Genomic DNA, 26,825 nt, shown 5'->3' with positions numbered 1-26,825 from the left:
CTGCCTAGCAAAATTGAACATCCTCTTCCAATGATGGACTCTCAATGAAACAAGGGGATTTAAAATGTTCCTGTTGAAATGACCAGAGCTAAACATAAAGTTTGATTTCCAAGTACAGGATTCAGTTGAAGCATAGAGAGGTTGGACTAGAAGGACTAATTATGATGAATTTAATAATGTTGAACTGTGTGTATTCCTGTATGGGAAGATGATACTGATAACTCAAATATATCATCACAGCTAATAGAGCAGTTAGAAGGAGCATATATAGACAAGTCACAGGAGAGAGCTGAATATAATATATTATAAAGATGGAGTCAATGGGTGTAAAAGGATTGTACTGGCAGAAAGGGAAAGGAGAGGTAGAATGGGCTACGATTTTTTTCATAAAAAAGGCAAGAAAATGTTTTTGCAATGGAAGGGAAGAGTGTTAGGTGAAGGGGAATGAGTGAACCTTCATTCTCATTGGAAATAGCTCAGAGAGGAAACCATAAATGCATTTAATAGGGTATAGTAACCCACCTTACCCTAGACAAAAAAGGAGAGGAAGTGGATGTGAGAAGGGGAGGGGGGAGGGGAGGGGAAGTGCAGGTGATAGAAAGGAAAGATTGTAGGGGATGGTAGCCCAGAATCGACACACTTTTTTGTTGTTTTTTGCATGGTGGTAAATTGACTAGTCTGCCCAGAACTACACTGGGTGGTTGTTGGGTTTCTAGGGCAAGATTTGGGCTTGGGTCCTCTTAGCTACAGACCAATGCTCTAACCCTTGAGCCACTCGGGCCTTCTCCCAACACACATTTGAGGAGGAAAAAAAATGAAAAGAGAGAAAGAATAGAATAAATGGGAGTGAGTATGAATAGATAAGGGTTAATACAATTAGCAATAGTAACTTCTCTGGATGAAGCAACTTCTCTGAAGGACATATGATAAAAAATGTGATCTATCAAAGCTGATGTGGAATATTTTTCCTTTCTCACCCACTTTATTTTTCTTGAAATTTTCCTATTGTTGTGGGGGGAAGGGGAGGTTATATTTATTCTTACAACAAAACTATTTTAATAATGTGTAAATAAATAAAATTTAAAAAAGAAAGGCAAATTAAACTTAATAGCTCTCATTCAAATATATATATATATATATATATATATATATATATATATATATATATATATATATATATGTTTTATTTGGTGTTTTCAAAAGTTCAAATTTTTTTACTTAAAAAAGATGAAAATTAAATGACCTTTAGAGGTCCCCCAACTTAAAAAAAGAACTCAAAACAATATCTAAGGGTTTTGTATCTCATCTTTATAACATCTATATCTATAGCTATAAATACATTATAATTAAAGTATAAATTCCTTTATCATATCTTCTATATATTATTTCTTTGTCTATTTATCTATTAATAGTCCAGCTTTATGTGCTATCCATTCAATTATATATATATATATATATATATATAAAATATATATGATAAATTTTTTTAACTGATAAATACTGAGACTTTACAATGTTCTGAAGATTAATCTAAACTGCATTATCTGCTAAAGCATCAAGGTATGAAATACTATAATACTAAAAGGAAGAGAAGTCCAAAATTCTCCGAAATCTTAGAAATGTACACAGTCTTACTCTGGTTAATGTTGGACAGATGGGACAAGTCCCCAGAAACTGGGGCCTAATTATTCACCTTCTGCCACTCACAAGAGGTTCCTTCTTAGAGGTTTATAGGAAAGTTCTGAGTAAAAGAGTCAATAGTTGCAATGTCCTATTCCAGATGCCTTTGATAAATGGCTCAGAGAACCAAGATAAAATCCCTTAGCTACTGGAAAAGACATTCTGTCTGGTATCATTTAAATTTATTCAGTGACTTTGAAAGATTTTTCACATTTAGAGCAGGGTCTTGGAATTCAGTGAATGATTGATCTCTCTAGAATGTTATTATCAAAAGATTGTGAAGTCCTCAAGGGGAATGATGGTCATTTGCCTTTCTTTGTGCCTCTAGTAATTAACATAGTGCCTGGCATATAGAAGTCATTTAAAAAATATTGACTTATTATATAAGGACCGAACAGGGATAACTTCATGGCAGATACAAGTATGAAAGAGGAGAAAAAGGAGACAGCAAGATTACATTTTAAAATGTTAAAACTATTAGAAATTTCCTTTAAAGGGCAGGGAGGACCTGAGTTCAAATTTGACCTCAGACACTTAAGTCACTTAACCCCATTGCCTTGCAAAAAAAAAAAAAACAACAAAAACTAAAAGAAAAAATTTCCTTTAACTGTGAGGAAAATCACAAAGTATATACATATATATATATATATATATATATATATATTCAATAAAGTTCGGAGATTTTGTAGATCTGTGGTGTCAAATACACGTGCTCAACAATGGATGGATCACAACCATATTTAATTGGGGAAATATTTAACAAAATAAATAAAAATACAATAAAATTAGATAATATTATCTTTTAAAACTAAGTCAATATATGGATTCTTATGTAGAGATTAGTGATTCTTAATTCAATTTGAGTTTAACATCATTACTGTACATGTTTTTACTGCATGAAATGAGATGACTCCTATAGTCATTTCCAAGTTTACATGTTTATCAGATAACAATTCAAATGATCATTTGGATTCCAATTTCTTTTCAATAAATCAACAAACACTTTAACTCCATATCTCAATTTAAGTTTAAAACAATAGAAATATCTCAATTAATATTTACAAACATAATTTGCCAAATTTTAAAACCAAATAATCATCTTTGATTTCTGATTTTCTTTCTCTCTTATATGCAGGTACAAAAAGAAAGTACTTTCTAAGATTCTGTTCCAGATAGCTCTTGCACTTCTTTCCATTTTCTTGATCCTACTACTATTCTAAGTCTTGTCTTTATCAACTTACAACTGGACAACAGATAGAAAATGTTTTTTTGTTGCTGCATCCAGGATCTTCCCCCCCACCCCAGCAGTCCTTCTTATGTAACAGTGGAAGGTTTACATTTTCTAAACTATTCTTTAGTAATATTTCTCTTACCATCCTTTCTAAATCAAAAGCCATTAGTTACTCCCTTATTATCTAATAAGGATATAGAATGACTTCCCAGAATGTCATTTTAAAAGTAGTTAATTTAAAAGAGAGTCTACTAGGTTTATATTGACTTAAGAGAGAAATAAGAATAGAAAAGTAAAATCAGTGGAGTTTTTTGGAGTTTCTCATAAAATGAAAAGATAGAAATCTGGATTATAGAAAATAATTTCATTTTAAGTCACTAAAATGATAGGACCACTTTGCTAATGAAATGCATAGACTAGAGGAATAGATATGAATATAGACATTTCCAAAAAGAAAAAAAATATTACCATGGGAAGATTTTTAGGAAATTCAAAGGAAGTTCAGAACTGGGGTGGGGGGGGGGAATCATACATTGAGTTACTAAGGTATCATGCAAAAATACCAGTTATACAGAACACCTAGGAACAGATTTATCAGTTTGCTTTTAAGGAGGAACACATCAGGAGAGTCAAGGCCTAAATGAGAAAGGGGAGATAATTAAGAATACTGAAGGGAGCTCTTAAGTCAAACAGAAGCAACACACCCATGTGAAGGCAGATAGAAAGGACCCATATGGAGGAATGAAAGAGCTAACATTTGGGTGGTATCCAAAGGAAAAACGATCCCCTGCATTCAAGGAGGTTACATTTATAAATGGAACTATACAGATAAGAAACTGTGGATGAGACAAAGAAATGATATATCCTTGAAGAGGGACCATATTAAGCTAGGGTAGTGTGTATGTAGTGTTAAGCATATATTATTAGGCCATTTACTGATTATCATTTGTATTGATTAATTTGTACTGGTTTTTCTCCTTACATGAAGTAGTCTGTCACATGGTGCTTTGTACCTTGAGATATATTTATGTATATAATTATTGTGTATTTGATCAACTTCATAAGATTTTCAGGGACTAAAAAAAAATTTCCTACTGCACAAAGACTAAATTCTATATCTTTAAGAGGCAATAGATTCATAAACAGCTACAGTTTAATTGTTCATTCTTTTGAATTCAATAAGGAAATGAAGCATTTAATTCTCATTCTGGAGGGACTGTTAATTATTTTGACTGAAGAAAGGACAGAGAACTTAATTCCTGAGAGAACAGGGGATTATCTATCTTGTGAAGAAACAAGAAGAAAATTCTTTGGAAGATACTTTAATTGGTATCTTGAGAAAACTAAATAGTGGAACTCATCTTTTCAAAATTTCGAAATCAGCAATTGTAGTAAAGGCTAAAATTGTTTTTTTTTACTGTAATCTATCTCATAACTAATATATTGTAGACAATATTTTCATCTTCTTTTAACTATTTATCATTCTGTCAATAAATTTTATGACCAGCAACTTTGATATTTATTTAAGAGAGAGATTTATTTAAAGGGCTTAATATGAATAAAAAGATGAGCAAAAGTATGGGGGGAAATAAATTGTAAATGAGGGTGACAGTTCAGAGTTAACTAGTGAAAAAGATACCAAAAAATTAGTAACAAAAAATTGCAACATACACGCAGACATGGGATAAAATGAATATGGAAAACAATTTCTTGACAAATAGCATGATGACCCTATCTAGAAATGAGTGTGTGAGGTAGAGGATGTCAGTGTCTGATTCAAGCAATGTAACATTGAGGAAAACTAAACTAATCTGATTTGCTATGATCTTTGAAAAGAAAAGTTAACATCTTCCTCCTCCAGATCTAAATCTATGATCCTATAATAATTATTATATACTATTTTAGAATTTTAAATGGGAAAATTATAAATTATTTTATAAGTAAATATCAATATTTGCTTTTCATCATATGTTTAAGACTTACTTATATTTTGTCATAAAATTTTGATAAATGGTGATGTCATTTGAATAAAACATGAACTGAGAAATTGTTTCCATAGACTATGAAAAGTGTCAGCATATCCATTTTTTAAAATAAAAGTGATATGTCACATGTTTGGTAATTAACATTTTAAAGTACCTTTAAAAAAGAAATATGGGTCACGTAGAGTGAAAATATCTCAACAATCACTTATTAAGCTAGAAAGGATTTTTCTTTCCTCTATTTCTCCATTGTTTTTGATACAGACCTGTTATTTCAGCCTGATTCAGTCCAAAAACTCCATAGTAATATAGAAAGTTACTCTCTTAAGAGAGTTTGATAAGAATCACCTGAACTGCTTAAAATCTTATATCTAATGTATAGAAAATTTATGCCTTAAACCTAGAAACAAGTCTTCTAGATTCTGAGTCCTGCTCACTATTCAATGAGAGGATTCATCCATTTTTCATTATACATTAAAAATTCCTCACAAAGACAACCCCCCCAAAAAAAAACTTTAAAAGGACTATGCACTTCCTTCAGAAGCAGAAAAAAATGGAAGAAGTTCTAAAATTGCACAATTGTAAAAGAAAACACAAAATATTCAGGAAAAATAAGGTATGGTGGGAAGGAGGTGGTTTGGGGTTTAGTATTCATTATTATTGATAATTAGGATATCTTATGCATTTAAAATTTAAAGAAAAAGCAAATTCATTGTTAACTTAGAATATGGATGAAATATTTTACCCTTCACTCGATTTGAATAGCATCTGCGACCTCCCCTACTCAATTCATTCTTCCACTGTAACCTCTTTTACTGGTAAAGATAAAACATCAATTTAGTTGGGGATTTTAAAGTAAACAGGATCATTATGTTTGTGGAGTGCTCCAAATCTTTGCTGTTCCAGCAATCTGTGAGCTATAAATAATGCAAGACCATTTCTTTCTATAAGTGACTTCAGTTCAACCATGAGCCCTGAAATATGGAGATGAAAAAAAAAATCACCCCGCAGTCATGGAATTCAATCTATTCTTAGTGCTCCAATTGAATTATGAATCAGAAACTGTTCACTCTTTTGTAGTAGCACCAAAAATCTTCTTCTAACATTTATGCTTTTTATTTTGATATCAAAGCCATGGCAAATCCCAGCTAATCTGAAAAGCCCTTGTGTTTTGCTTTAGAAGTAAGAAAATTAGGGAGAAAAAAAGATCCATTTCTGTATGCCCCCTTGACCTCTGAACCACAACCTTCTTGCCACTAAAGTGTTCAACACCTCATTTAATCTCTCCTCAGTGTACTGGCATAGTGCTGAGAAAAGGAAAAGGGAAAAAAATAATCTGGGGACTTCATCAATTTTTCATGAATTTTCATTTAGGCCATAGTCCCCTCTTAGAGTGGTCGATAGATCAAGCTGCTGTCACATATTTAACACCTGGGGCTATGGCTGCTATCTCTTGGGGCTGCCACTGATTCAGCTTAGATCAGAGACAGTCTCAGTCTCTGTGAGGATTCCCCCATACACTTTCTGTTCCTTACATGTGGCACCCCGTTGCTGCAAAATGAAATGCTATTCATATTAGCAACTGCAACTTCTTTCTTTTGATATTCTCATTGGAAAAGCATCCAGTGAATTCAGTCACATCAAATACTGTTTATCAAAAATGGTTCTATTTGCTAAATGTTTAAATATTGTTTGAGCCTTGAGAATGACTGAGAAAAATTGATTGCTGAAATAAAATTTTGGCTAATAAATCAGTCTCAAAAGAAATCATGTGATTCTAAATTCAACTAATAGATTTGGTACTAAGTACATTTTTCTCCACTAAATATGCAGTCTTCCTCAATCTAAATTATTTATTAAAGGTATAAGGGGAAAGTACTGTCTGCCCTAGCAACTGACCTAGAGAAATAAACATTTTGAAACACTCTGACATCCATGAAGCAATGAGTAAAATGAGAGACCCTTCTCTCACTTAACTCCTCAATGTGATTATACCTCAAAATGAGGTATAATAATAATCACCTACTTCACAAAGTAGTTACAAGGACTAAATGAGATAATTAAATGTCAAATATTTTGAAAATAGAAAACTACATATTAACATTATCTAGGGCTTACTCTATTTTAGTTATTTTATTCAATATTTGTAAGCTACATTTTAATCTAATGCAGGTAACATTCACACTACACAGTCATATGATTTTACATCTCTTTATATGCTTCTCAGGTATAATTAATTTCTCATTTGTAATATCCTCTAGCCTGCTCATGCCAACTATATGACTCCAAACTTCGTCCTTCAAAGACTGCAATAGTCTATGATCTGTTCCTCTATATAAAATATTGCCACTTCACCATCAGATAACCAATGTGACCCTAATAATAAGTTGCATATTTCTAAAAAAGTGTATAACTTATTGGTATTGTGGAAAAAACCCTTGAACTATAAGTCAAAAGTGAGTGTCAAGAGTCCATTAATTGCCTATATTTTCTTGGGTAAGTTACTTAATCTCTGTAAGTGTCCATTTCTTAATCAGTAAAATGATAAAAAAAATAACTGATATTTATATATCATTCTAATGTTTGCAAAAATTGTGTATACATTACATACAAATACACCTTTACAACATTTCAGCCTTACCAGAATACAATCAAACAATTAGTATAAGTATAAATAGTTCCTAATCATAGAACCAGTAATTGAAGAAGTTAAACCAAGTGATCTCTAAGGTTTGGTTTAGCTGTAAAATTTTAAGACTTCCAATGCTTTAGGAAGTTCTTTAAAGTAAAAGGACAAAAATCATATGCCCATAGATTATATACATAGTAGTCTATGAAAAATATCATTGTCCAACAAATGTATATTCTTAAGAATATAAGTTTTCCAGGTTGAATTAATGCAAAATGAAATGAATAGAACCAGAACATTGTACAGAGTAAAAGTAATTTTGTATGGTGAAGAAATGTGAATGATCTAGCTATTCTTAATAATATAATGATAATTCTAAAATACAAGACAATCCCAAAGAACTAATGATGACATATATTATCCAACTCCAGAGAAAGGAATGGTATTTTTTGAATAGATTTAAATATGTTATTTTTCACTTTCTTTAATTCTTTTATATTTCATTTGAATTTTCTTACAGAAATTGCAATAAGTAAATAATTTACATAATTTATATATATATATATTTATTATATAGCTGATTATGTATCATCTAGGGGGAGGTTGGGAAAGGACAGGAGAAAGAAGAGGATAAAATTAGTAACACAAAACTAATAAAAAAGCGAATGTTAAAAATTGTTTTGCTATGTAATTGGGGAAAAATAAATGTTATTTTTAAAACATAAGTTTTTGTTATACTTATTATTTTGAAAGGAGTTTCATATCCTTAGAGCACTGAATTAGAAGGGCCACTAAATAGGAATTCAGGTCTTCATTAAACCAATTCTAATTCTGCATTTAATCAATGCTTATTGATTGATTTTTCTATTAATTTGCAACATGACTTAATAGTTTGAGTGTCTGTCTCAATTTCCACATCTATAATTGTTAATTATACTAATTGCCCTATAAGGGTCTTGAAAAAGGAAAATTAGTTCCAATTACATAGGAATGTATTTTCATTATCTTAAAAACAAAGTATTTTAATTGAGGTATATACTATTCAGACCATTGTTTATCTATATATTGACATCTATTCTAAACTTCATTTTGAATGATGAAACTATATTTTATTTAAATAATTACAAAATTATTATTTAATTCCCAAAGGAATTAACACCAATGACAAACATGAAACAGTAACATGATCTCATGACAGGTGCTTGATTGTCTGTCAAAAATTTCTTTTTATTTCTGTAACAATGAAAGGGAGAGGATCAACTGTATAATTTCACTGACATAGAGAAGAACACACCAGAGGGAAATTCGTCTTCCAAAGAAAGTCAGTACAGTTCTGTGAAACTTTCCTGAAATACTTAATATACTTTCACATTATTTGATACCTCCTAAAACTCTTAAGATCATTTCTAGTATTATTATTATTATAATGTAAAATACTTAATCAAAGACCTGGTTCTAGCATCAGTGATTAAATATGTAAATCAGAAAACAATGACAAAGCTCTCTAATGGATAATAGAATAATGTGTATAATTTAGTATAACAAAATTATGATTTTATTTATAAATAAAATAAGAAAAAACTGCAAAAGTAGAATGTGCTATTAGACAAATTAATCAGTTTGCTTACTGTCTTCCAAAAGACTGTTTATTGTAAAGAGGTTTTTCTCTGGTTATGTATTAGAAAAGTTTATTGTATCAAAAGAGGATCTATTTTTAAAGACCTTCTATTACAAGAAAATTATTTTGGCAAATCACATAATAAAATCACAAAGAATAAGCAGGTAGAGGGTGCAATCCATCTGATAACCCTGTTAAAAGATTTATCTAAACTATGTATTCAAGTCAAATTTGGGAGACTGTTCTGCATGAGCAGGTTTTAATGTTCAAGAGTTCATTTATATTTCCAATCTAGTCCTGAGAAGAAGACTCTAGTCCAGAGAGAAACATTTGTATTAAGATCTTTATTCAGATGAGTACTAGAGGGGGGAAAAAAGCCAGTTCAGTACTTTAGTAAGCTTAGGTAACTGAATACTATTTTGAACGGTCTGAAAAACTGCATTTTCAGACATCCAACTATATATTCTTAACTATATTTTCAATAAGATTAAGTTATATTTTGACTTTTTTCAAAGATGCATGAATGAAAGTTTACCAAAGAAATAAATGCATATGTGTTCCGAAAATTTCAAGGATGATCTTACTTACATGCCACTTCCAGAGATGCATTATGACTCATTGCCTCGCCAAGATAGTTCCTTGCCACACAGACATAACTTCCTTCATCAGGCTTGCTTCTACGTCCATGCACAATGCGCAAGAAAAATAAAGATCCACTAGGCAGCAGCATGCGGTGGGATCGAGGATCATCTTTGTCAGTTTCCACCCTCTCACCATCTTTGTACCATTCTATGGTTGGAGTTGGCCTGCCCTCAGCTTTGCAGTTCAAAGTTGTAGGCTCTCCTTTAGAGACAATAACATCTGAAGGATGCTCAACAATCCTGGGAGGAAAATCTTCCTGGCGAAGACGTGATCCTAAAAGCAAAAAAGAAAAAGAAAAGTTCTTGTATACATTTTAATTTTTTTCCTTATTCTCTCTCTCTCTCTCTCTCTCTCTCTCTCTCTCTCTCTCTCTCTCTCTCTCTCCTCCTCCTCCTCCTCCTCCTCCTCCTCCTCCTCCTCCTCCTCCTCCTCCTTCTTCTTCTTCTTCTTCTTCTTCTTCTGTAACTATCATGCACTGAATCTAAACCATTCATTCATTTATTCATTTTTTCAACAAAAACAATGAATCTGGGTACAAATTTGTCTTCTCATATAAAATTAAATACATGAAAGCACACACATTTCAAAGAATTGATCAAATACAAAACATTCATTTTGCTTCTTAAATTAATTTTCTATTGTTCTAGATTTTAAAAAAGGACTATTAAGTTACCCTGCAACATATAAATGTTCTAGACACATATCTTTGCTTTACATTCTTGATATTTTCCATTGGGAACTGCTCCAAAGGAGTTCCAGGTAGAGTAAACTGTCTACTTAGTAGTCATAAAATCATCTATTTTCATGGTAAAGGTATGAATAACTACTGCCTACTTGAAAAGTGCAAGATGTGTAGTGGACTAAAAGTCTTCTTATACACAGTTTTCCTACTTTACTAATTCACAATTCACACAAGGCCATGTCAACATCCCTAAGGTAAAGAAAGATTCATGTTATTCATCTACTTAGAACCCTTTGGGTATCCTCATTATTTACTAAATAAACTTGCCACAGAAAATTCTCCATAAACTAACGTACTCTATTATTTCCAACTATATCTTCCACTTGCTCGTCACATACTTCACATAAATTTTATGCTTTCCAAGATTTTCTCATCCTAGTTTCCATAGCTTGAATATGCTACATGTTTATATCTCATTTATCTTTTAAAATCCAGCCTAATTGCATAACTTTAATCAAAATGTCCTTGATCCTCTATTGGAGCAATAGTTTTCACTGCTTTGCAGAATTCAATTATTTCTTTCACGGCTTTGTATGTGCTTTGTTGTTGTTGTTGTTATATGCTTATCATATTTTATTTTATACAAATTATTTGGGCAAAGATATGATGATCCTTGAGACAAGACATGCCTTCTCTGATTTTTGCAACTCTTTTAGCTTTTAATATACACATCATAAAGAATAATTTATTTAAAGAGTAATTATTGAAATGAGATGTTTTTAGTATGGTCTCTATATTCAGAAATGGAGTACCTGTACTTAGATGCAGTCCAATTTAAATTAAGTAATTTTATAGAAATGTGACTCAAATTAGAGATAGCATATGTATATTGGATAACTAATATAAATAACCTGAAATAATTCAGTTTTATTTTCCCATTTCTAATAACAGTACATGTCAATATTTTCTTGTCCATGACTCCTTCCACCAAAGAAATGCTAAATTATCTATAATCTAGGAGATAAATCTTAGGCAGATCCCCAACATTAAGTGATCTATCCATGATCACACAGAAAGTTAAGTATCAGAAGCAGAAGTTTAATACATATCATCCTGACTTCCACTACTCTATCCAATGTACCAATATGCCGCCTTCTTTTTCCTCACCTTCTTTGTTTTACTCCCCTTTTTTCTGTTTCTGTCTCTGGTTGTCTCTCTTTCTTTGTAACCAAACCTTATTTAGACTCAGATGCTCAGTATTTATACCCCAGATAGCAGATGACTCAGATATCTGAATAACATAACAACTTGAGTAGTTGAGTGGGAATAAAATTGTTCTAAGGGGAGAAAAATTATTAATTAAAAATCATATATATATATATATAATTTTGTTCATTATGGAAGGATATTAAACATTTTGGCTTCAAAAGTGGGTATTATATTTAATATAATATATAGGTCTTTTTTTCTTCTTAATTTGAAAATGGTTCTAATAACTTCAATAACTTTAAATATAAATAGACATCATTTTAAGTGAGTATACAATATATTTCCCTGATAGAAAAATATGTCCTCTAAGAATTTATTTCTAAAAATCATTATATTCTTGAAGATACTGGAATAATGGCAAGAGGCATGCCTTAGCTTTCCTGAATTCTCTTCCAAACAAGTTTAAAATTATGCCTGAAAAGTAACTTTAGAGTGGCAGAATCAATAAAAGTGTGGAGTGAAATATTTTTCAAGTCCAAGATAATTAAGAAGGTTGACAGGAAAGGTCAGTCTCACTGGGGTGAGAATGAAGCATGGTTAAGCAATTAAGCACAGGTCACATCCAGGTAAGTCAGCTGCAGGTCTTGTGAGTAACCAGAGCAGCATCAGAAATTCCAGAGACTCTCAGCACACTGAAGTAAGGGAGTCAGACAATTCTGTTGCACTGCCTGTAAGAAGTTCTGGTGGTAAACCTAGAACAAGGAGGTGCATACACTACAACACTGGAGAGTGTGGTTACAGTTAAGTGAGGCTGCGGGTAACAGTTTCAGGTAGAAAAGAATAATTGTGATCACTAACAGAAGTCCTCGTTCCTTTTGTTCAGAATTTAATAGGAAGAGGAGGAGGAGTTACCTGAAACTACTATACTTTAGTATTCTTAGGAAGATAATCACCAAGAGAAATAATCTAACTTTGGCCCTTTTTTACCAGAAGAAATATACTAGGAGCTCAGGTAGGACAGAACTGGATAAAATGTAAAATAATCAACATCATCACAAAATGGGTTTTATATTCAGACTGTTTTAATTTATAATCTCCCAACCAAATATAATAGCGCTTAGCATTACTGCTGCTATAAATGGATATGTGACAATCTTTTTTGTATTTTGACATTTCTTTTGTGAATAGGCAATTGTATTGTCCTATAGCTAACATACTGAACACTGAGTACTTCCTCTCTTTTCCAGGAAACTTAGACATGAACAAAACTTAACAAAACATGTTCAGACTGGCAGGGTATAGTTTTAATGAGCCAAAAGTGTGAATCAAAGGAGCCTAGCCATGTTCTCATTAGAGACCAGTTTTCCCCAAAGACTGAACCTTTTTTAGGCTGTGTAATTCAGTCCTGAGCAAAAGAAGGACTAGGTAGAGATGGGAATAAGTAGAATACTCTAGCCACTGTGGTCCCTATGGTGATACATACTGTTTCCTAGGCATTTTTGTAAGTGCTTCATATACAAAGACAAAAATTAAATAGTCCTTGTTTCTAGGAACTTTGCAGTCTATCAGGAGAGACAACATGTTCACGTATAAGTATATACAAAATATATACAATTTAATTTTGGGGGGGAGAGAGAAACAGTAGCACCTGAGGACTGGGGTTGAAGAGGTATTTAGCAAAGGCTCCATGTAGCAAGTAGTATCAGAGTTGGGTTATATAGTAAACTACAAGTTCTAAAAGGCAAAGCAGGGAATATGTCAGACTTGGAGGAAATCTGTTTTACCAAATTGAGAAAGCAATATCTGTAAACACAAACGTCTCTTTTATAAAGCTGTTTACAACAAAATGTCCAAGAATTTTCATTTTCATCATATTGGTTTTACATGGCCATACAACATAAAAATAACTCCTAGGTTTGAACATTCTAAAGAGTCACTGACAAGATGGACTGCTGTAATTTCAAATTAGCTGTTATAATCCATTTGTACATTTGCATAATAAGCAAGAACAATAATGTGTGTAACAGAACAGAGTAATATAACCATAGATTTTTTTAGATAATATAGAATATTACAAAAAATTTATACAAAACAGCTGTTATTTTAGTAAATCTTTCAAAAATATTATAGGTCACTGACCTCAGAACAATAATTTAAATTACACACTATAACCAAAACAGTATGAAGTAACTTGGAGGTCAAATGATGTCTTCATTCATTTTCATGATTTTCAAGGACAAAATCAGGCTACATTTGGTGGGGGGGTTGCTGAGTATGTGTATGGCTATGGGGTGTATGTGTATATGTTTCTGTTTGATCTGTATAAACCAATGCATATTATGTCTCCTATAAGTAGGAAATAAACTACAGTTTTGGAAGTTCACAAAGTCAAGTGATATGAAAGAAATATATTATGTAATATGATATAATGTTTTGTGATTAATAGTAAATTAAATTTAAAATCCTTCAGAAAGTTGGAGGGGGTGTTGCAAAGCAAAGGTTAAAGTGACTTACCCAGGGTCATACAGCTAAAATAAATATTAAGTGTCTGAGACTAAATTCAAACTCAGGTCCTCTTGAGTCCTCAGGTCCTCCACCCAGGTGCCCCAAGAAAGTTATTTTTAATAGTCAAATAGCAATAGATAGATAGATAGATAGATAGATAGATAGATAGATAGATAGATTTATAATGTTTCTATTTTTCATGGGCCATTCTTACATGTGTCTTACTAAGATATCAAGATTACTAAAATAAATTAAGATGTCGAACTGACATTCATTTATGTTACATTTCAAAGGTTCCAAAATATTTATAATTGCTTTTTTGCTAACTATTCTAAGCTGAAAAGAATGTATCTCATACAATATGACCACAAGGTCTGTGTCCACTTTGATCAATGAGTTTAATTTAGAGTGAAGGAAAATGAACTCAATAAGCATATATCTCTTTAACTTTTGAATGTTTGGTGATGACTGAGTTTCAATACACTTTCTCTACTTGAGGAAAAAGAAGAAGAGATATAAAAAATGTCTCTAAAATGCCATTTGGATTTTCTGCATGTGACAGGTAAGGAAGAAAGACGACATTTGGATCATAAAGCTTATTTCATCTCCTCAAGACAACTTTAGTTTAATGACTACTATTAAATCATTCTCAGGAACTATTCAAGGAAATTTACAAATATCCTAAAGGAAGTTACAAGACTACTACCTCACTACACAGCATTTCCAGCTTCCTCATTTCTAATGAAAATACATTTAAATAAAAAAAATAAAAGTACTACAGCCACTTATGTTTTTCAGCAATTCCACATGGTGGTTTCTGTTCCCTTCAAATGAATTGATTGTTTCTCTATTGTCATAAAAACAAAAGACCTAGCATATTCTTCCAATTATTTAATAGAAAATCAATGAAAAGTAAAATTATTTCTGTTTTAAAAGTAAACAGGAGGGAACAACTAGATGAAGCAGTAGATAGGGCACTTGCCCTAGAATCAGGAGGTCCTGAGGACAAATCTGTCCTCAGACACTTGACATTTTATAGTTGTGTGACTTTGAGCAAATAATATAAACCCATTGTCTTGCAAACCTCCACAAAGGGGCAGCTAGGTGGAGCAGTGGATAAAGCACTGGAGTCAGGAGGACCTGAGTTCAATTCTGGCATCAGACAATTAATAATTACCTAGCTGTGTGGCCTTAGGCAAGTCACTTGCAAAAAACCTAAAAAAGAAGGAGAGAGAGAGAGAGAGAGAGAGAGAGAGAGAGAGAAAGTTTCTATCTTTGCAGCATGGTCTTTAGCCCTGACCTGGATGGTTATATCAGTATTAACCAAAGTGAATATCTCATCCCATTGTTGTCTTACTTTTATTTGAGATAGTTTGTTGAAATGAAACAGAATGATCTTGAAATACAAAGTCAGCAGTGCACAGAAAGGTGAACTTGGATTGGTCTTCATGATTCTCGAGATTAATTTGGTTATCTTTTTAAGAGATCATAGCTTCTTCCTAGAAAATATCACATACTCACAACCTGGTTGATTAGAGAGTATAACTGCTTGTGACCATTCAGGAAGAAAAGACCAATATAAACATGTTCTTTCTGTGTTTATAGGAGATGAAGCCAGGTCCAGGAAATGACAGTGAAATAGCACTCAGGCCTAACAAAACATTTTGAGCCAAAATAGAGCAACAAAGTTTAGGTCCAGATGGTGGAAGCCACCCATCACAGGTTGGTAGCAGTTGACCTTGCCAGAGTGGGAAACAGTCAGAAATATAGGGATCAGCAGTGGTGTGGGTGAGAGCAAGAGGTCAAAGAGAAAGATGTGAGTACCAAGGGTAGTGGTGGGTGTTGGACAGAGAGAGACAACTTCCAAGGCTACTAGCATCCCAGGGGCAACAGAATAGGTATGGCATAGGTAGTGGCAAAAGTTAGACCCAAAGCAGTTATGTAATCCAGAACTAATTGGTCTCTCCTAATGGCTACTCAACTAATTACTGCCAGTAAAGCAGATGATGCACAACTCCTCCTTGGGAAGGGCTAGGAGGAATGAAGTGAAAGTATTTTGGGGAAATGGTTTCCTTTCTGGAAAAGAGGAAGGTGAAAGTGAATGCTCAGATCCCACAAATTGGGGGGGGGGTGTACCTCTGAGTCCTCTAGTTGTGTGAATATTTTGTATTCCCAACTCCTCTGGGGCTCTCAAGGAGATAAGGGGAGGTTCTAGTTTGTTTCTAGTACTGTTTCTCCTCATATTGTACTCGACATTAGGACCACTTTGAACTGCAAAGATTTGGCATTACCCAATGACCCACCACATGATGGAACTTAGTGATCATTTAGACACAGGACTTAATCCTTCCAAAGATTTGGAAGAGAGGAAGAAGATTAAGTCTGGTCTATATTCTTCTATGTTCAATCACTCTAGGTAGGGTGAGGGGATTGGGACAGGCTGGGGAAGGAGTTTCACTATTCTATTATGTTTCTGCCATATTTCCATTTGAGTTTTTCTTTTCTTCCCCTACTGCTGCCTTGAATCCTAGACATGATATTTGACCAGGAAATAGCCCTCAGGTCTTTCTAAAGATCTAAAGATATTTAAATGAAATTACTTTAGATCTGGTACTCCTATGTAAATATGAATGAATGGATGGATGAATAAATATAAGTATGGAGAAGTATGGGTCTATTGAAATCTAGGAATCAGAAGAGGAAGCTTGATAAAGTGTATTGGGTGAAAGCATAAGGAGGGAGAAATGGAAGCAATTTTTGTCATTTGGAGTATGACATCTGACAAGTAAAAGAAGAAATACATAAAGATTTGGGAGAACAAATCTCAAGGATGACACAGAGGCATGATATTGTACTGATGGAGTTATTCAGTTATCCATGCATCTGCTAAAGCATTCTCTCTCGGGTCGGTAGTGCACAGAAAGGTGAACTTGGATTGGTCAAAATCAGAATACCTAATATTTTCATAATTTGTCTAAATGAAAATTCAATTCTTCAAAAGGTAGAACAACCATCAAAGAGAAATTCTATTTTGAATGTGATTCTTATTAACTGGGAGGAAATAGTTGCTAGGGTAGAAAAGATGGTAACCTTGGGTGAAAATGACTACTCTATTCTCAACTTAATGATCAAAAAAGAGCACAGTCTGATGTATATATTAGATTTTGTAAAGCACATTTTAATGGATTCATGGGAAAGATCAATAGGATGCAATGGACAAAAATGTTTCAGAAGATGTCAGACCAGGAAAGTTGGGAGATGCTTAAGAATAGAATTCTAAAGAATCTGAGGGAGATAATTTAAATGAGGAAGAAAAACTGCTTTGTCTAAGAGATCTATTTGTATTTACAGAGAATTAAACAATGTTATATTTTTAAAAGAGAATGCAGAGAAAATAGAAAAAAGGTTGGATAAAAGAAGATGTAATGGTCCTGTAAAAATGTTTTCAGAATTTCTCATGTTCAGAATGAGATGAGACTGATCAGTGAATATAACGGCAAAAACAACAATCTTTATTATTTATACTGAGATTTTTTAAAAAAAATTATCAAAGAAAACATAGGACCTTTGCTTAGAGTGAAGTGGATAGTAATAAATGACAAGAAAAAAAAACAGAGCTCAATTCTTAATTTGCTTGTTTTCTCTACAAAGGAGAATGAACTTTACCCAGAAAATGACAGAATGAAAATGACTAACAAGTTGACACCAAATATTAAGTAAAAAAGGAAAAAGAACACTTCATTGCCTTTGATGAATTGTCCTCTGGTCTAAATGAACCATGTTCTCAGTACCTGAAAGAAAAGGAAGGTGTTATTGATGACACAGTGTCAATACATGACGAAAAAAGTAAAAGATCAACTCCAAAAATATAAGATGCAGGGGAAATGAATAAAAAATGTTCTTAATATTCTAAAAATGATCTGTGAGTTTTAATGGACTGCAAGTTTAATGAGTCCACAAAGAAATAAGGAAATCCAAAAACCAAAGCAATTTTGAGACATAGCTTCCAAAAACAGTGAGATAATAATCTGTCCTTGTCAGACCTCACTCAGAGAATCAGGTTTCAGGATCCTTGATTAGAGTGTCCAAAGAATAATCAACATGATAAAGAACTTTGAGGCATATTTACTCTGAAGAAAAGGACACTCCAATGAGCTGTGATAGCTTTGTTATATATCCAAAAGAACTGTCATGTGGAGAAGAGATTATAAAAATTCTATTTGTTGCCAGAAGGCAGAACCAGGAGCAAAGGGGAATTTGCAAAAAGGACAACATTGCATGATAAAACAAAAGTCTTTCAAACAATTAGAGCTCTCCAAAGGTGGTTACTTTTGTTTCCAAAAAGAGTTTCCTTCTCCTTTGAAAGTCTTCAGGCAAAGGGAAGATGATCATTTATAAAATATACTCAAGAGTACTTCATCAATATGTTGAACTAGATTTCTACTAAGGTCTCTTGCAACTTTCAAATAATATGACTGTGATTTTGTCAAATTTTAATCATGTCTTTTATTTTTTACACTAATCATTTACTGCTGTAATTCTCTTCTAGAATTTCACTTGTAATCAAGAAAAACTGTGGGATAAACAAAACTAACAGAGTGACCTCTAATATTTTGCACCTAACATCCTATACCTCTCTAGCAATAAAAAGGCACCATGGTTCATCAGTTGACCTCCAGGTTCAAGACTGTATTTAATCTGGTGCTATATACTATTTGTTGATGTTGTTGTTAACATTTTGTGTGTGTGTGTGTGCAATGGATAAAGCATTGGCCCTGAAGTCAGGACCTGAGTTCAAATCAGATTTTAGACAATAATTTTCTAGCTGTGTGACCTTTGACAAGTAACATAATCCCATTGTCTTGCAAAAAACAACAACAATAATGTTTGATTACATTCATAAGTCACAATTTGTTTGGCTATTCCACAATCAATAAACACATACTTAGAATCTGTTTTTTGTTACCATAAAAACTATAGTTTGGTACATTTTGGAATACAATGGAATTTTTTTATTCTTTTATTCTTGAGGCTATACACCCAAGAATATAGTCAAAGGGTCACAGTATGAATATTTCAAATATCTTTCTTATATAATTCCAAATTATTTTCAAAAACATTAGAATGAACAGTTCTACCAATATCATCAACATGTCTTTTTCCATAGCCCTGCAGTATTGACAATTAAATATTTTTGTGTTTTTTGTCAATTTATTAGGTGTAAGGATAGTTCCAAGAGTTTTTTCAATTTGGATTTATCACATTTATACTTTTGAGGTTTTTCTATATGAGTGTTCATGAATTTACATTCTCTGTTCACTTATCAAATGAAGTTTTGCCTTACATATTTGTATAAATTCCCTACCAATCATAGGTAACAAACTTTTAGAGATATGCATTGCAGTGGTTTTAAAGAAAATTTAAATCTAAAGAATTGATTACAGATATGTAAACAGAATTTGTTAAAGATAATTAGCAAATCAGTAAGTTATTAGCTACCTTGATTATCCCCTAAATTTAATCACATAAATTCATAATAATAATACAAAGAAAATTGACAGAAATATGTATGTATATATGTATATACATATATATATATATATATACAAAGTTAAAAGCAAACAAAACTGAGAATTTAAAGAGAATGGATGCTTTCATGTAAAAATATAAATTCTTAAATTAGTAAAACAAGAAATAAAGGTCCTAATCAATCCAATATTAGGAAAACATTGAACAAACTATAAAGAAGAGAGAGAGGAGTGAGGAGGAAAGAGAGGAGAGTGAGAGTAGAGAGTGAGGAAAGAGATCTAGATCTAAATAGATTTGCAAGTAAAGTCTACTAAATATTTACAGAGAATGAATATTAATGCTATGAAGGTATTCCTATTAATTTAGAAAAGATAATTAATATCAATACTATGAAATTATACTTCTTATTCTAGAAAAATGTTATTCTATCAAATCTTTTTAAAAAGATAAACAGTTCTGATGTTGAAAAAAGGGAGGAATAAAGTATAAAAAGAAAACTGTAGTCCATTTTCATTACAAAATAATAATTTAGGGGTAGCTAGGCAGTGCAATGGATAGAGCACCAGCCCTGGAGATCTCAGACACTTAATAATTACCTACCTGCATGATCATGGGCAAGTCACTTAAACTTCCCAAAACCCCAAAATAATAGATATTAATTGATGCATTTTAAATAACAACTTACAAAGAGATTAAAGCAAAGTAAAACTGATGAAACTTTTTTTGGTAAAACAGACTGGAAAAATAATCATACACTGCTTAAATTTCTTTCTTATAAATATAATTTTCATAACCATAGTAAATGTAATTATAAAAATCTGGAAGCAACCAAAAAGGCCCCTAATGGGTAAAAGTAGATAAATAAATTGCAGTACATTAATGCAATGGAATACTTTAAGGTAATTAAGATGGCAATAATAAGGAATAGAAAAAAGATCCAGAGAGGACTTTTTAAAATATTTTAGAACAAGAATAATCAGAATGGGAAAAAACAGCACACATTAGTCATAGACATATGAGCAAAAATAAATGAGAAGAAAGGATGTTGATGTGGATAGAGGAATAAAATGGTAAAATAACCATTTCTGTGTGAGGATAAATTAACATGTAAAAGCAAGCATAATTGTTTGGATTTAAGTTTAATGCTTTTTCTAATAAAACTTTTTTTAAGGCAGCCCAGAAATAAAGCAAAAATTTGCACTATTACAAACAAGTATACATATGAGAGACAAAAGGATGGTTTAACATTAAGAAAGTAATTATTCAGACAGCTAGGTAGCATAGTAAATAGAGCACTGGATCTGAAGTCAGGAGGACCTGAGTTCAAAATTGACCTCAGTCACTTAACAATTACCTAACTGTCATTCCCATTAAGATCAGGGGTGAAACAAGGATGCCCGTTGTCGCCATTATCACCACTACTATTCAATATTGTGTTAGAAATGTTAGCTTCATCAATAAGAGAAGGAAAAAGAAATTGAAGGTACTAGAATTGGAAAGGAAGAAACAAAACTCATTCTTCACAGATGACATGATAGTATACCTAGAGAATCTTAAAAAATCAAATAAAAAATCTACTAGAAACAATTAGCAACTTTATCAATGTCACGGGACATAAAATAAATCCTCAGCATTTCTATATATTATTAGTAAGATACAGAAGCAAGAGCTAGAAAGAAAAATCCCATTCAAAATAACTTTAGACAATTTAAAATACTTGAGAGTCTACCTGCCAACACAGACTCAGAAACTCTATGAAAACAGCTACAAATAATGGCCTAGCTGTGTAAGCTTGGGCAAGTCACTTAACCCCATTTCCTTAAATAAAAAAATTGAAAAGATAGTAATTATTCTAATCAATTGTATAAATAAAATCACATAATTGGATGAATTAGACATAGACAACATATAGGAGATGCAATGTAGTGTATTAAAAACAGTAAGAAGAGTTTGGCTAGGTATTAGAGTTTATAAAAAAGATACATATATATGTATATATATACATATATATATATATATATATATAATTATCTTGAAAGGAGGCTAAATTCAGATTGAGAAAGGGTTTAAGAATTAAAGATGTTAGTCTATATTTGAGTCTAGAGGCAATAGAGAGAAACTGTAGCTTACAGAACAGGAGAATGATATGGTCCTTTCCAAGTACACAGAATATTTTTGGCAGCTTTGTGGAGAATAGATCGAAGAGAGAATGACTGAAGGTTGAGAGAACAATTAAGCCCTCAAGTAAGCTTTGTCATATGATAGAAATGTAGAGTTAATATAAACAAGACTTTGTAGATGGTAGATGTGGAGAGTAATAGTGCCTGAGATTGAAGAGTTAAAAATCATTCAAAAGTTATGAACCAGGGAGAAAAGAAATATGGTAGTACCCTTTATAGCAAAAAGGAAAATTAAGAAGAGTGAATCAGGGAAAAAAAAGATGTCTTAGGTACATATATTGATTTGAGACACCTATGGGAATTTCCAGTTGAAATTTTCCAATAGGTAATTGGTAAGGCAGGGTTAGAGCTTGGGAGAGAAAGAAATTATGCAGATTTGTGAGTCATTTGTATAGTTAAACCTTGGGGCAGTAGGTGGTACAGTGGCTAGAGCGCTGACCTTGGAGTCAGGAGAATGGGAGTTTGAATTCTGTCTCAGACATTTCACTCTTACTAACTGTGTAACCTTGTGCAATTTGCTTAACCCTGACTGCTTTGCATCCAGGGCCATCTCTAGTTATCCTGAATCATATCTGTCCACTGGAACCAGATGACTCTGGAGGAGAAAGTGAGACTGGTGACTTGGCACAGCACATCCTCCCTCAAATCCAATTCATGGGCTTGTCATGACAGCACTCCCTGATGTCATGGCCTTAAAAAGTGAAAAAAATACTATGTTGAGAACTATGTTGTATAGGATGTATAGATAATTTATATAAGTCTTTTGTGTGTATGTGTTTGTGTAAAACACATATCTCTAAAAAACTAGCATAATTTTGAATGGAGAAACAGTGGAATCACAGTAATTGTGAAGGAAACGCTAAGATGCCAACTTTCCTCATTATCATGTACTGTCATATGCTACTAAAAGAAGTCACTATGGCAATAAGATGAGAAAGAAATACATGTATAAACAGCAGCAAATAATATAAAAACATCACTATTTGAAGATGAGATAATGCTTTACTTAGAAAACCTCAAAGAATTGGGGGAAATTTAGTTCAATTTATTAACAGTTTTAGGAAGTTGCAGGATACAAAATAAAATCTACAATTAGAATATTATTACTATGTCATTACTATTACTACTATTACTGTAATAATAATATAATACTAACAAAAGTCAAAAAAAAAGGTTAAAAGTGAATACACATAAAGCACTTTCTATGTGCTTAGCACATGGTGTTAATTGTTAATGATTCAAAGAAAAGAATTTTAAAAGAAATCTTGAGAGTGGGGAAGATACTTTTACTTTTATAAAAAAGTATTTTAGAAGGGAAGGGAGGGTGGGAGGAAAATGTAGAACTCATAAATTCGTAAAATGAAGAATGCCGAAAATAATTTTGAATGTAATTTGAAAAAATGAAATAAAATTTCAATTAAGAAAAGTATATTATAACAAAAATCCTAGGCTTTGAATCAAAGTGTGGACAACTGCAGATTTGCTCACTGAATTAACAAATAGAAGGGCCGTTCCTGAGGACTGCTCCACCAAAAAGGTGACTAGGTCTCAAGAAATTTCAGTTAAACTTTGACTTCACTCAGCCTCAAAAAATTTCACCTCACAAACTTTCATTTCACAACCCCACAAACTTTTTATCATAGCAAAAATTTTCATCTAAAGAATAGCAGATGGAGGAGGAAGGGAAGACTGAAGGAACCCTGCTATTTTGTTCTAATGGATTATGAGTTTATTGTTTATTAATACCACAGATATTGCTTCCATTCACCTTTGGTCTAGTCAGCTATTTGCACTGGCTAATGAACCTACTCTCATGAGATTGTGAGTTACAGAAATTTTATAATTTGCTCTTAAAAAGGTGAACAAAGTACTGACTGAGAAAAATTGCAATAACAATATTGAGTATTTTATCTGGTTAAAAGTTTTAAAGTTAATAGTTTTATCTTTATTGAACTGGGAACAACAAAGTGGAGATTTGATAAATGTTTCAAATGTAAAAATATGGCATAATTATTAATCCCATTTGTCTTTCAAAAATGTATGAAATTTAACAAATGCAGTAATTTAAAAATTATCTTACAATTTTTGCTGTCAACCTTAAGGATTAAATTAAAATGATAATCTTTAGATTTTCCTGAATTAATAGCACATTAAAACAGAATTAACCTTCCTATATCTAGTTGAAATGAAATATGTCTCCTGTCATAGATCAAAAAATATTTATTGAATTATGTTGGTGTAGATTAAATTAGGAAAAAAGGATTGCCAGAATTCTGAATTTGGAAATCATAATATAAGATGCTTTTTTAATCTTTAGAATTTTGAATTTACTTCAGAATTTTACCTTTACTTTGAATTTATCTTTAGAATTTTGAATTAAATATCAAAAAAGTTTAGCAATATTAATTCATGTGGTATTGTAATTGATAAACTTTTTAAAACAAGGAAACTAGAATTAAAATCATGTGAACTAAAATTCCATGCAGTGCTATAATTTAGAAATGGACAATATTCATTTAGAAAATAATTGTATGCACTGTAATTCATTTGGTATGACTTATTTACATTTCTCCCAGAGAGAATATATAGAAAGAAGTCAAAAACATTCTGAACAAAGAATTGTCATGACATAGAAAAAAACAGTAATAGAGACAATTCCCATTATTTTTCCTCAAGAAAATGGCATGGGAAGTTAATTTTTTTTTTAGGTTTTTGCAAGGCAATGGGGTTAAGTGGCTTGCCCAAGGCCACACGCTAGGTAATTATTAAGTGTCTGAGGCCAAATTTGAACTCAGGTACTCCTGACTCCAGAGTCAGTGTTCTATCCACTGTGCCACCTAGCCACCCCAAGGAAGATAAATTTAAAACAATATTCTATTTATTGATTCATTAGTTTACATGCTAATATACACAGGTGAGAACATTAAACCTGGCACACCCTAATGCCTTAAGGCTTCCATCTCCTTCTGTGTACAGTGTATCCTCAGAGAAAAGGCTTCTTGGGGTTAGGCCAAGGCATCTCCCATATGCCTTAAAGCAGCTACTTCCATCTGAACCAGCACAGTGAAATATAACCTGCTGCCACCTCAGTCTTCCATTTCTGACAAGGAGAACCTCTCATGCAAAGAAGAACAGCCCTTCCTTTGACATCTGGTCTCCCATCTCCTGCTTTATATGTATGTTGAGAATAAAGTAGTGGTACACTCTGCTCAGTGATGAACTTCCTCACATCTGGTCATATTCTTCACGTTGCAGTGATTCTGAACTCCTTTAGATCAAATCCTATTCCAAACCCACTTCTGCATATTTTCTTGGGTTCATTCCTCAAAAATTTTTCCACCTCAGAGTTTTAACCTAACTCCACCCAGTCCTTCAACTGAACTTTCTGAAATGCCTGTTTCCATAGGCAATAAATTTCCCTTCATCTTAAGTTTTTCTTCTTCCACCCTTTCCATTTACTAGTTCTGACTGAAACAAGGTTTCTCTCTGATGACACAGTCTCCTTGTACACCTTTGCCAATACTAGCTACATTTTTTTCATTGTCTTTGGTTCACTGGTCAAGGAAGGAGAGTCCAGGTTCTTCCTCATGCTCCATCACTCAATAAACTCTCTTCCTTTGAGGTTCATCCTATTCATATCTATCACCCAATCAAAATTTTGGCAGAACCCAAGTCACTCCTTTTTCCTCACTGAGTTTGCTACCTGGCTCACAAATTTTTATTCTCCCTAATTCCTGCCATCATAATAGGACATCTCAACATACATGTTGATTCTCCCTCAAATACCCTAATCACTCAGTTCTCAATATAATCACCTTTCATAAGTTGCTCTTTCACCCAACCTCATACACAAAGATATTAATAGCCTTGAACTTGCTATCATCCTCCAAAAAAAAAACACTCCTTTGTTTGAGAATGATGAAGCCCCCTTATTCAACCATAATCTCTGCTTTCCTTCGCAAAATTCTTTTCTTTATCTGCACCACGACTTCCAACCCCTGGTTCTATCAGTTCTGTCCGAGACACCTGTATTAACTACTCTTGCTTCTTTTTCCCAGCTTGGCTTCTTGATTAAAGAATTCAACTCTATAATTCCCTCCTTGAAGCCTCAATATCATATAATTAATTATGTGATAATTAAACCTCAGCCTTGGATCACTCTTATCATTTCTCACTTTTGTTCCTACATATATGCTGCTAAATGAAAATGAAGAAAACCATAAAACTATTCGGTCTACTACAAATTTATGTTGTATAACCACAATTGGTCCCTCACTGCTGCTAAGAAATCTTCCTATACCTCCTTTATCAGCTCACTATCTTACTCTCCACTGTAGTGTTTCCAAACCTTTTTAATCTTTTTCAGATCTCCCATGTTTCCCTCTTTCCCCATTCTCTTACCTGATCACCTTACCTCCTATTTTTGCAGAAGTCAATTGAAGACATTTGCTGTGAATTCCTTCTTCTCCCCTCTTCCTCATTACTCATATACTATCTTGCATTTTCTCTTCCACCATTTCTGTCTCGCATGATGAAGAGTATTCATTCTTTCAAAAGCTAACCTTTCTGCTTGTTTAAGTGATCTCAATCCATCCCATCACCTCCAAAAGATTTTTCTCACTGTCATCCCCACACATTCAATTAGTTTCAATCTCTGCCTGTCATTGTCCTATTTCCTACTACCTACAAACATTCCTATGTCTCTCGCATCATAAAAAAACCCTCAATTTGTTAATCCATCCCCATTATTTATTGTACTATATCTTTTATGCTCTTCCTAACTAAACTCCATGAGAAGGCCATTGCCAACTGGTGCCTCTATTTTCTCTCCTCTAACTCTCTTCTTAATCCCTTCAACTTGACTTTTGACCATATTATTCCACAAAACTCCTCTCTCCAAAGTTACTAATGATCACTTAGTTTCAATATCCAATGACC

The 26,825-nt window shown here is 32.6% G+C and overlaps 1 protein-coding gene across 1 annotated transcript in view; it reads right to left on the bottom strand.

Moving 5' to 3' along the window:
* ROBO2 (roundabout guidance receptor 2) overlaps nucleotides 1-26,825 on the bottom strand; it is a 795,143-nt gene that overhangs the window by 708,385 nt on the left and 59,933 nt on the right. The window contains 1 exon segment of the mRNA XM_074192780.1: nucleotides 9,729-10,055. Within this exon segment, the coding sequence (XP_074048881.1) occupies nucleotides 9,729-10,055 (327 nt within the window).

Source organism: Macrotis lagotis, chromosome 6 (genome assembly GCF_037893015.1).
Source record: "Macrotis lagotis isolate mMagLag1 chromosome 6, bilby.v1.9.chrom.fasta, whole genome shotgun sequence".
Classification (NCBI taxonomy): domain Eukaryota; kingdom Metazoa; phylum Chordata; class Mammalia; order Peramelemorphia; family Peramelidae; genus Macrotis; species Macrotis lagotis.
Note: the sequence above shows the minus strand (reverse complement) of the source record. Positions and strands in the feature narration are given on the sequence as shown.